Source organism: Aedes aegypti, chromosome 3 (genome assembly GCF_002204515.2).
Source record: "Aedes aegypti strain LVP_AGWG chromosome 3, AaegL5.0 Primary Assembly, whole genome shotgun sequence".
NCBI classification, from domain to species: Eukaryota; Metazoa; Arthropoda; class Insecta; order Diptera; family Culicidae; genus Aedes; species Aedes aegypti.
In genome coordinates, this window is record NC_035109.1 from 25395707 (window position 1) to 25407173 (window position 11467).

The following is an 11467-nucleotide window of genomic DNA, read 5'->3' on the forward strand; positions in this document are numbered from 1 at the left end:
ATGATGGAAGATAAAGGGATGCAAAGAATTGGAAGAATATTACGACAGAAGCACAGACAAACAGACGTTACAGCTAGAACAATATTCAGTTTTTGTTTTTTTCAATAACGAAACACAAACATCATCACCCAATGCTAAAAAAATGTAACGCGATTTTGAGTCAACGTAATCGAATGAAAAAGATTCCTCTTGCCTAAGTTTGCCTAAGCTTTAGTTTTACGAAAAAGTTGAGAGTCTAAAAATGTATGGAAAACATAAATTTTGTTCTACGAGAACCAAAAATTTGTAAATGTGCCCAAAAAAGAGTCTTCAGCCCTAAATCATGTTCCAGTTCATTTAAAAAAATAATGAAATATTGATAATGCGCTGTCAGTGCGTTCGGGGGTTTACTTTCATATGAGGGACTGCATAACCTTCCGAAATTAGCTTTTATGTCCAGTTGAGAAAAGATATTACAACTTTTCAACGGGTTCTTCGTTTAAAGCTCGAGTAAAGAGTGGCATTGATTCTTCTATGTTTGTTTCCCCAGGTTCCCATACATTTTTTCACCCATTTAACCGCCTTCAGTTCGGTCGATTCCATCACCTTCAGTTCGATCCAGCTGGTTTGGTGCCGCTCTATAGCTTAATTCTGAAATATAAAAATTTTATGAATATAAAATCAACATGTTGTATATTGTTGTGAGATTCCTCCTGAACCCAACGTGAAAATTTCGTGAAATCCATGTTTGACATATACCAAACAACTCAGGTGGTTCAATGGTTGCTCAGATGGAAATGTCAGTTCACTGTGATTTTATAGCAACCCACATTGGAAAGCTGTGCCAGTCAGTGTGCCAAAATGTGCCATAGCTGCGCAAGGCACACTGCGTAGAGTGACCACCCCCTTGGGTAATCTAGAATGCCGTGAAAAGTGTATTGCGATCTGTCAAACTTGGCTACCTTTTGTACTACCGAGGGACCAAATGCAGTACTAGAAGTGGTACACAATCTGAGCCCGAGTGTGACGGACCTGGTTAAAACGTTGTATTCGGCCTCCAAAGATGATAGGGCTACCGAATCCTGGCCTTTGTTGTTCCAGCTGACTGGTCCTCCGCCGTAGAAAAATATAAAACCAGTAGTCGATCGTCGAGTACGTCTGTCTCCGGCCCAGTCTGAGTTGGAATATCCTACCAGGTTCCATCCGTCCTTGGGTCCGAACTTCAGCTTGAGATTCTTTATGCCGTTGAGATACTGTAAAACCAGGTCCGTCACACTCGGGCTCAGATTGGGTACCACTTCTAGTACTGCATTTGGTCCCTCGGTAGTGCAAAAGGTACCCAAGTTTGACAGATCGCAGTACACTTTGAACGGCATTCTAGATTACCTTATGAGCCATAAAATTTTGGGCAACTGCAAGGGACATGGAGGTCTTTAATTTGTCTTTGTCTTTAAGTTGTCTTTTTATTACCAAATCATAAGAACATTCGAAGAGCAATATTTAAAACTGCGAAATAATTTTGAAACTAATTCATTACTTTCAAAAATTTTATGGTAACCGAACATCATAAGTACTGCCACCAAGACAACTTCATGCGTATGACACACCATGGTTTTATTCACATTGACGGTGTTTTGTTGTCTTTTTTTATCCGATTTTCATTTCAAACTGTAAATAAACAACCCAAACTTGTGTAAAATTCAGCTGCCGGAGTATTAACTGATTCGTAAAAATACTAAATGGAGTGCAATAAGGATGCGTAAGTAATGTGGAACTTGAGATTTATCATCGAGATGAAAATTTCCATCGTCCCATACGCAGGTACCGGGTACCCCCGTTGGTTTGACCACATTTAATCTGAACACTTTTTAATTTGTACCCCGCTAATTTGCACATCGTTCAGATTAAAAATTGTCCAAACATCATTTACCTCGTGGAAAGGAGTAAAGTGAAATGGAACGCTATGGAACGGAACGCAGAATCAAAACAAAACAGCGAAAGAGGTAACCAGAATCACGTTTCTAGGGTGACTAGATGTTCAAATTAAAAATGAACCCCGATGGTTTGCATGAGGTACCGTTCAAATTAACGGGGGTGTACGGTACGAGGAGGAGGAGTATTTGGAAGAGCCGGGAGACATGGATTCTGATCATCACGATAATGAATGGTTTCCTCAACAACAAACACCCTCTCCGCAGCCTTTGTGTTCTCAGGACCCGTTACCGATTCCGGATGATTTGAGTGAAGTGAACCATTTTCTCCCTGTCGATGGTTCCGACGATGACGACCATTCATGTTTTAATTGCTCGATAGTATCCGATGACGCTGCGGAGAACTATTTGTACTTTTTCAAAGCAACAATGTTCCGTCGGCTTTATCGAGGTCAGATGCGCCCAAGAGAAGTGGGAACTAAGAATGTTTTTGGAGATTCTGTTGAGGACGTAATTAAATGCATTTGGAAGTTGTCTGTAGCGCATGTATCGAGATATATCAATTTTGATGATGATGGACCAAAGTGGGCTGAAAAGCAAGTCCCGGACCAAGAAGATATTGAGAAGTTCGTCACGATGCAAGATCAAATGAAAAGGAAGGCCTACACTATTTCTGGAGTCACTCCTCGACTGCTCACTTCATGGAGAGGCAAGCAAATCAAAATGTTCATTCATGCATATTCGGTAAATGTTGAAACCAACCCTCAACACCAAATGGTCCTCAAACAGTTAATTGCACCCAACAATCCAGATCGTTCGGGAGCTCATTCGACCCGGGATAATGCAGCTCTAGCAAAAGAGTTGAAGAACAACCATCCTGAACTGGAAGGCCATCACAGTTCCTGGTTGTCAGCGGCGCATAAACAAGAGGAAATGAAAAATGCTCCGTCGCCTCCTTTGGAACTTGCGAAGTATTTCAGGTGGACTGGCGTCTCGGAAGCAGCCCGACTACAATCTGTTCATCGGGGGGCATCAGTGGCTCATGCTGTAAATGGAGGATGGATGAAAGATGTTGAGGAAGTTTTTCAAGGCATTTCTTCGGCGGTTTCCATTCTTTCGAATATTGCTCGTAAATTGGAAGGAATGATTGCGAAAGAAAAAGCAGCTGAAGAAATTATTATTGCTGTCCAATCTGCAGTTCGCCCTGAGGAGACAGAGGTAAAAAGTCCTGGCTGACAGTGTAACTGACTGTCCAGATGTTGATCACATGTAACAAAAGTGAACAGAACGATGTAATTTGAATGAAATGAAATAACCGATTATATTTTCATCTCAAATCCGATTTTATTCATTATTTTAAAGAAAAAAAGAACAGCAAATATTGTGATAAATTCACTCAGGAATTACACTTAAGCCTAAATCGCTTGGATTTTGTTGCAGTCCCTTCTCAGGATAAAAATGTTCTCCAGGGAAGTAACCACCCGCATAATCATGAACCGTATTTCTACTGTTTCCCTAACTGTTCATAACCATTAACTACAATATTAGAATAGTTCCAAATGACATCCAAAATAACAATAAACCAACCCTTTCACAAACTGGTTTGACAGTTTGGTGAATGGTAATCGGGAAAATCACAATGTGGGAAATGGGTGGTTAAGTTATGTAACCATTTGAAAACGTCTGTTTTCTCGAACAAAATTTTTCGTTTACAGTTTGCCAAATGATGGTTATATTGTGCCTTTTCACGAAATTCACATTAACGCAAATAGTTAGAAAATAGTTGAACTATAAAATAGAAATAAGAAAAGTAATGTATGTGTAATAAGTGGTTTGTGGTTGATTATGATTGTTCAACCGTATGCCTTACTAGACTGATATGTTCATATTATAAGAATAATTATAATTATTTTCGACTTAATTGAAGAAGAAAAAAATGAAACTGAACGTTTATACCAAATATGAGAATTTTGTGTTTTTTTATTAAACCTTAAGCTATCTCACATACATTGAACTAAATTCCATTACTAAAAATAATAGATGATTGCAGCCCCGAGTTGATTACAGCTTCGCGTTTCATCAACATATTTTTTTAGTTGTTTTGTTGCGCATCATTTTCCGGACTGACTCCTTGTGAATTGTTTTGCCGTAAGTTGCCTTCTGTGCGTATCAAGACTTCGGAAAAGCGCTGGTCGCTTCTGTTGGCACAGGACAGTTTTAGCAAGAGTCGGCATCTTTTCTGGGACCGCCTTCTGGTAATAACTGCTGTTTTGTTGTGGGTAGGAACTACTGTAGACAGAGTGGGATTCAAAGGAACTGCATCGGCATTCGAAGCTTCCAACGCCTGTTCTTCTTACGGCCACCGACTTACCAGGTAACTGGATTCTATTCGATGTTGCCTATTAGTGTTGATTCGGTTCCTAAACCTGCAATAACAAATGCCGTAAACACCGTTATAACTTAAGGACACGTTGAAATACCTACGTCTTGTCTTTTTTCCAATAATGTGGCACGGAAATAGACGGCAGCAGTTTTTATTGCAATCTTTCTGGGACAAGAAAAAGGAGCAAATTTGCAAAGTCAACATTTCTCGAAAACTTATTCATACAGACTCAAGTCAAAAAAGTATACAAACTTACTTTGTCGATCCTACGTGTTAAGCAGGCGGAATTCTACACATACCGCTCTGTACCAACTCAACTTCTTTTTTATTTTATTTTTATATTATCCAACTGGGCTTCGTAGCCGTGCGGTTAGCGGCGTCAGTCGTTTAGGCGTATTGTGCTACAGAGTGTGGGTTCGATTCCCGCCCCAGTCGGAGAAAACTTTTCGTCAAACGATTAATTCTTTATTGGTCCACTGGTCGTTCCGTGTGTCCGTTGTCTAATGTAAGTTATGTTCAGTCTGTGCAGCCTATGGCTGAAGACGGTGTAAATTGTCTTTTATATTCGTCCACTATATTTTATTGTCACAATTTGGGATACACTACTCAAACCGTTTTTAATAGTAATTATTTTTGCGTTTCATATTGTTCAATGAAATAGCAACTGTTTGTGGAACATTAACCCTTCCAGATATAAGAAACATGTTGTTTGGAAAGTGTAACAAATTGTATTTTACTATGCGGGCACAATGAGCAAAAAGTTTTTGGCAGGAATATTATTTGAAAAAGCTCATTGCATCGCAGACATCACCCATTATTGGAGTGTTTTCTTGGTGTCTTCTTTGCAAATGTTTTTTGACAAAACCAAAAACGATCTCAATAGGATTAAAAAAGGGACAGTACGCCGGAAGGAATATGGGAATAATGCCGATCGATCGCAAATACCGAATGATATTTGCATCGCAATGAATTTTTGCGCCATCTAGTATCCAAACCGAATAGCATCCTGGGTACTGACGAACTTTTGGATTTCGTAGTGCAAACTCTCGACAACATTCAAAAAATTTAACGCGATTGAATGTTCCATCAGTCCAAAAGCTGTCTAGAATGCCTTCAACTCCAAGAAAGCACAAGAATGATAAACGTGGGCGGCGACAAAACTCACCGCTGTAGATCACTTTTTGCCCCACAACACCATACCCCTTCCAGCGTAACATGTCCCGATTGTCGAAACTGACTTCATCCAGGAAAACTAAGTTGTAGATATCCCAGGGAATTGCCAGAAGTTCTCGCATAAATCTCACAATCTCTTCTTCCCTAATTTGCATCGCTCTCCTTTCAACAGTCTTCCACAAAAGTCCGGCTTCATGTAAAATGAAGCAAATCGATGAAACGCTGATATTGATTTTAAATTGCTTCTGGAATCTCTCTTTAGCTTCATCCAAAAATAATAATGGATGCTTTTGGTATAACTGAACCAACCATATCCTCATTTCCACTCGAAACTTTTTGTAAACTTGAGCACGTTTCTTCCGCTGGTATACACCCTCTTTCTCAAACTTACGGAACCAAGAATATATGGTAGATTGGCTTTTACCGTAGATTTTCGCAAGATCCTTTTTGGATATACCCAAATAATAGTGTCCATACAACGCATGATACACGGTTCGCTTGGAGCTTCTGGTCTGCATGGAGTACAACGTTTCTCATCTGGAAGGATACGGTCTTTGGATTATCTTTCAATAGGGTCCTAAAATGTTTAATGAAATCTTGTTTTCATTTAATAACACGAAAGAGCATGTTACTGCAACTACTGTAGCATTTTTTCCCGCTCAAATAACGTATATATCATATTTAAACTTTAATTTAAAAATTGGATCCATAAATGAACCTTGACACTTGAGATCATGTTTGACGTTCCCTTAGTCGACAAAATTACCACAGGGGTTCAACTTTTTAACACCGGGGTTGTTCCTTTCTGACATTTCGGAAGAGACACGGAAAACAAAATACACCCAAAATTTGAGTTAAAACCAAGGGGTGTGACAAAATTTAAAAAAATGTTTTTTAGACTTAAACCATCGGAAAACATTAGAAAATTGAGTAAACATATGTTTTTGACCTAAACTTAAGCGTTTGGCACTAAAATTGAGATAGGGCTTTAGGACCCTATTCAAAGTACAGAATTAAGCTAAGTATGTTGTTTCGCTCAAGAAAAGTAAAGAAATTCCTTGACTGAAAGGGTCAAGAAATTTCGTACAGAGAGCCCCCTTTGAAGTGACATTTCTTCTCAACTGCGTACTGCGATCAGAAAAAAAAAGATTTTCTTGATCATTTCTTGGGAGAAATTTTCCACGCATCGAGATAGGCGATTCCTTTTCTTGTCAGTAACAAACCGGCCTTTAATTATTAATTACCTTGACTTTAATTCCACACGATGTTGTAAATCAATCGATGTTTTGTGAATGTTTTTGTTGTTCAGTTATATTTTTTTCTTTTTCAATTGAATGACGTCCATCAATTCTGAAATGTCAAAACTAAGAATGACAGTTCTTTTGACGTCGCCAGAAATTGTCGCGTCGCTGGACTCTCCAGCGAATTGCAGAGTAGTGCTGCAGCGACAATACTCACCCACCCCCTCATAACGCATTTTGTAAGAATATTTTCCGAATTGTGTATGGCCTGTAAAATCTTGAAGACACCCACCCACCCTTTTCAGCGTTATGAAATATGTGAATGGGCCTAGTAATCCTTTCTTTCTTTCTTTCTTCTCGCTTTGGCGCAGACCTATCGGTCCATTTCAGCCAAGTCTTGTTTTGCATTTTGACATCATCGTATGTCATTTTTTAGACGAAAAGGTGATAAACAAGTCAAATATATTTGATTTCAGTACCGGGAGTATGTTCTGACCAAACGTCAATTTAAGTTTATTTGGTATTACTTGGAATTCAGTTTACAAAACGGTTTTTCTATTCAAACACCAGCTTTTATTTCTCTAATGAATTCAGCTATCTGGATTATTTTATCTGTATTATTTTCAGCTAAAATAAGTGTAATGTCTGTAAATTGTGATAGTATTGGATATTTTTGTCTAACTGATTGAAATTTCGGGCAGTGGTGCAAAATATGTGTTAAGTTTTCTGTTACATTACATTGCTCACATCTATCGGATTCAATAAGTTTCCAACTATGTAATCTATATTTTGTTGCTGTATGTCCTGATCTTAATCTAGATAATATTATAGTCAAGTCTGTGGGTAAGTTGGAATTGTAAAACCATGGCTTAGAAGTCACGTCTTGTAGAATTTGAAAATGTTGCTTACCTTTCTCTGAAGAAATAGTCTTGTATCTTTGATTCCAAACACAGTAGTTTTCTTTCTTAACGTTTAGTAAAAGGTCGCTATTAGTTACTTTCAGATCGTCAATCTTATTCATATTCGTTCCTAGTTTTGCTGCCAAGTCTGCTCTTTCATTTCCTAGAAGTCCAACATGTCCGGGGATCCATTGTATAATTATTTCGTCGTTATAAAGATTAACTTTATGAAAAATTTCGTTGATTAAATAATTCTCTGTGGGTTCAATGTTCTTTAATAATTCGGTTGCGCTTTTCGAGTCTGTTAATATCACTGGGTATTTAATATTCTTCTCAATGATATGTTCAATTGCCCTCAGTATCGCAGATAGTTCAGCATTCATTATGGTAAATTGCGTTTAAAGTCTACCGCTATATGACGTTTTTTCATTACTATCATAAAAACCGTATCCAGTTCTATCTTGTATTTTAGATCCATCAGTGTATATCAGATATTTATTTGTATATTGTGATCGAATTAATTCTAATACCATTTGTTTTTGTACATTGTTTGTAATATTCTTTTTTGTTAAATTCTTTATTTCTGATTTAATTACTAAATTTTTGACAGGTTTGAATGGTTTAGGTTTTGCTAGCTGTAGTAAATGGAAGTTGTTAATGTTAGCTATGTTTTCTAAGTATGAACAGTGTTGTGGTGTTTCTTCTAATCCTATCATTTTATTTAGAATGGGAACTATTGGAGTATTATTATGGTAAATATTTTTTGATATTTCTTTGAAAGCTAAATATTCTGCTCTTTCCTTTAACGGTAGTTCTCCTGTTTCGGCTAAAATAACATGATTCGGTGTAGATTTTAAGTATCTCATTGCGGTTCTAATATACAAGTGTTGGATAGTTTCTAGCTTTGTAAATGATGTTTTCGACGTTCCTGCTGATATTGTAAGTCCATAATCGAGATGGGGTTGAAAAATCGTTTTTGCAATAGGGTCCTAAAATGTTTAATGAAATCTTGTTTTCATTTAATAACACGAAAGAGCATGTTACTGCAACTACTGTAGCATTTTTTCCCGCTCAAATAACGTATATATCATATTTAAACTTTAATTTAAAAATTGGATCCATAAATGAACCTTGACACTTGAGATCATGTTTGACGTTCCCTTAGTCGACAAAATTACCACAGGGGTTCAACTTTTTAACACCGGGGTTGTTCCTTTCTGACATTTCGGAAGAGACACGGAAAACAAAATACACCCAAAATTTGAGTTAAAACCAAGGGGTGTGACAAAATTTAAAAAAATGTTTTTTAGACTTAAACCATCGGAAAACATTAGAAAATTGAGTAAACATATGTTTTTGACCTAAACTTAAGCGTTTGGCACTAAAATTGAGATAGGGCTTTAGGACCCTATTTTAAGAGCAGTTTCCGGATGTGCTCCGTTTTTCCCTGGGCTTGGGATTATATTTTCCAGGGAGCGATGAATTTTGATAATTGATCGCTGTTGTTAGTAGTTTTGATTAGATGTTGGGTAAATTTCAAAGCAATGGCAACCTTTTTATTACAAAATTTAGATTTTATCTTCTGACCTTAAGATTCTGATTAAACTACTGTACTATGCAGTTGGGCTGCACTAGGCTATCACTCTTCAAAATTACTTTCACTTCGGGAAAATATAATTTCAAGATGGCGAGAAGATTACGAACTGAGGGTGGGTTAGGAGCACAATCAGACCCTTGAATGTGCAATGTGGGGTAGTAATTGGGAATGCCATTGACGGTTTGTAATCTTCTACGAGGTTTTCGAAAACCAACAGGGCGCGTGCACCGGGTTGCGGATAGGAGCAAAGGGAGATCAATAGCATCTACCTAAAATAATAGAGCAAAAAGCCGTTCCATGATTAGGTAATGTTAAGCGATCTTCTATGGTGTTCTAGTACTATAAAATTCTTCACTCACTGGGAATTCTGACCTTGATAATATCAATAGTGATAAAAACATAAAATAATACCTAATACTTAATAAGTACAATGTAGCTTCAATGTACCATCAGTGCACCATTATCCGCTCATGCTCCAGTAGCCCGCTCACACTGAAAAAAGATAAGTTTGCACAAAGTAAATTTGAAAACTATAGCCGCTATACGGTTCAAATAGACAAATTGAATCATACTGTGGAAATTTTTTTGTGTATTTACTAAAATTACTGTACTTTTTAAGCTCGTGGGCGGGCTACTGGAGCGTGAGCGGGTACTGGTATGTTGACGGTAGTAATAAATGAAATAAAATCAATTTTCTATACTTGACAAGGTTTTGAAGACAATCAATGAGTGAAAGAACTACCTATTAGAAAAGCCACATCAGCTAAGTCTATACATATACAAATGTTGGTCATAGGGTCATGGCGAGCATTCGGTATGTATGTCTATGACTGATTCTTATCTAATAGGGGCACTAGAAGACCACGCGGACAATTTCGAAACAAATTATTTTTATACATCGGTCTTACGTTCCGAAAAGCTCAGCTATGCTGCAAAGTAATTTTATAAGCTATTACTGCTGTTTAATTGTTTATAATTCTAACAAAACTACATAATTAACTCATTACTAATCACTGTTCCTATATTCTCTTTTTCTCTCCTTCTTATCTGTTGCATGATTATGAGAATCACTAATATAATGCATGAGCATGCACAATAAGAATAATTTCAGGATTGAAAGCAGTACATGGATACCTGGATAGAATAGCTTCGAAAAGGGCGCTCAAAATATAATATTTCTAGTCAGGGAAGTATTTCATCAAGGGTATGTAAAATTTTTTCATTATTAACACCTAGATCACACAAACAAATGAACTAATATCAAATATTTTTAAAATATTCTTATATAAATCAGCATCGTCAATCAGTGTAAAAACAGATAAAGTTTGTAAAGTTATCACCATCGATTAAATTGCGCTCTGTATAGTAATGTTCAATCAGTATCAAAATCTCCTAAAGCGTCTCATTGTGCCATCAGCAGCCCTTAGCATCACTCTCATATTGTTATTATTTTGTTGTTTATAAAATTTCTAGAAAGCGATCAGCATATTCTTTCTTACTTGTACAATGGCCGATCTATTCGGAATTTCAATAAGTCAAATCAAACTTCAAAACTCAAATTAAATTGCTTTCAGCACATTTACATTTTGCAGCATTAATCGCATTACTGTGTCAAGTCTTCTCCATTCCCTATACCCTACCCCAACCCTTCTTATCCTTTCCGATGGTGTTCAAGTGGTCCGCATAGACTATTACGGCCATTACCTATCCCTTACCCCGGCTTTGGACTGACTTGCGCTCTCATTGCCCCACCAAACGCTGCAAAATGAAAATGAAAATGAAAGTTTCCGGATGTGCTCCGTTTTTCTTTTTTGTTATCATTTTTAATATATTTATTTTTCTTTTAGCTTTTGTAGTAGAGTATTCCACCTGTTTATTGAAATTTAATCTGTGATCTAGAATTATTCCTAAAAATTTGTGAAAGGGATTTATTTCTATTGGTACATTATTTATTGTGATTCTTGTTGTGGGGTGAAATTTATTAGTAAAAATTACTGTTGCACATTTGTCGGGGTTTACTTGCATTCCTAAACTATTAAATATATTTAAAATTTGGTTTAAAAAAGTATTCATTTTCTCTTCTGCCTCAGGTATTGTTTTTGCCTTAACTATAGCAGTGAAATCATCTGCAAATTGAAAGAAAATCTTATCTTCTCCTGATAACTTATGCAATTCCATAGTATAAATATTAAATAAAACAGGTGATAAAGGACAACCTTGAGGAAGACCTTTATTAGTAGTTCTTATTATCTTTGTTCCGTTAG

At 36.8% G+C, this 11467-nt stretch overlaps 1 protein-coding gene across 1 annotated transcript; it reads left to right on the forward strand.

Annotated features, from left to right (window-relative positions):
- Positions 1-2012: 2012 nt before the first annotated feature.
- LOC110678685 lies at positions 2013-3220 on the forward strand. The gene has a single exon (XM_021851897.1). It carries the CDS (start codon positions 2118-2120, stop codon positions 3144-3146), a length of 1029 nt encoding a protein of 342 aa, XP_021707589.1. The 5' UTR covers positions 2013-2117; the 3' UTR covers positions 3147-3220.
- The last annotated feature ends 8247 nt before the right edge of the window (positions 3221-11467 follow it).

Bases quoted from the DNA above. Each gene is read 5' to 3' on its own strand.
- LOC110678685 (XM_021851897.1), top strand. From the start codon at position 2,118: ATGGATTCTGATCATCACGATAATGAATGGTTTCCTCAACAACAAACA.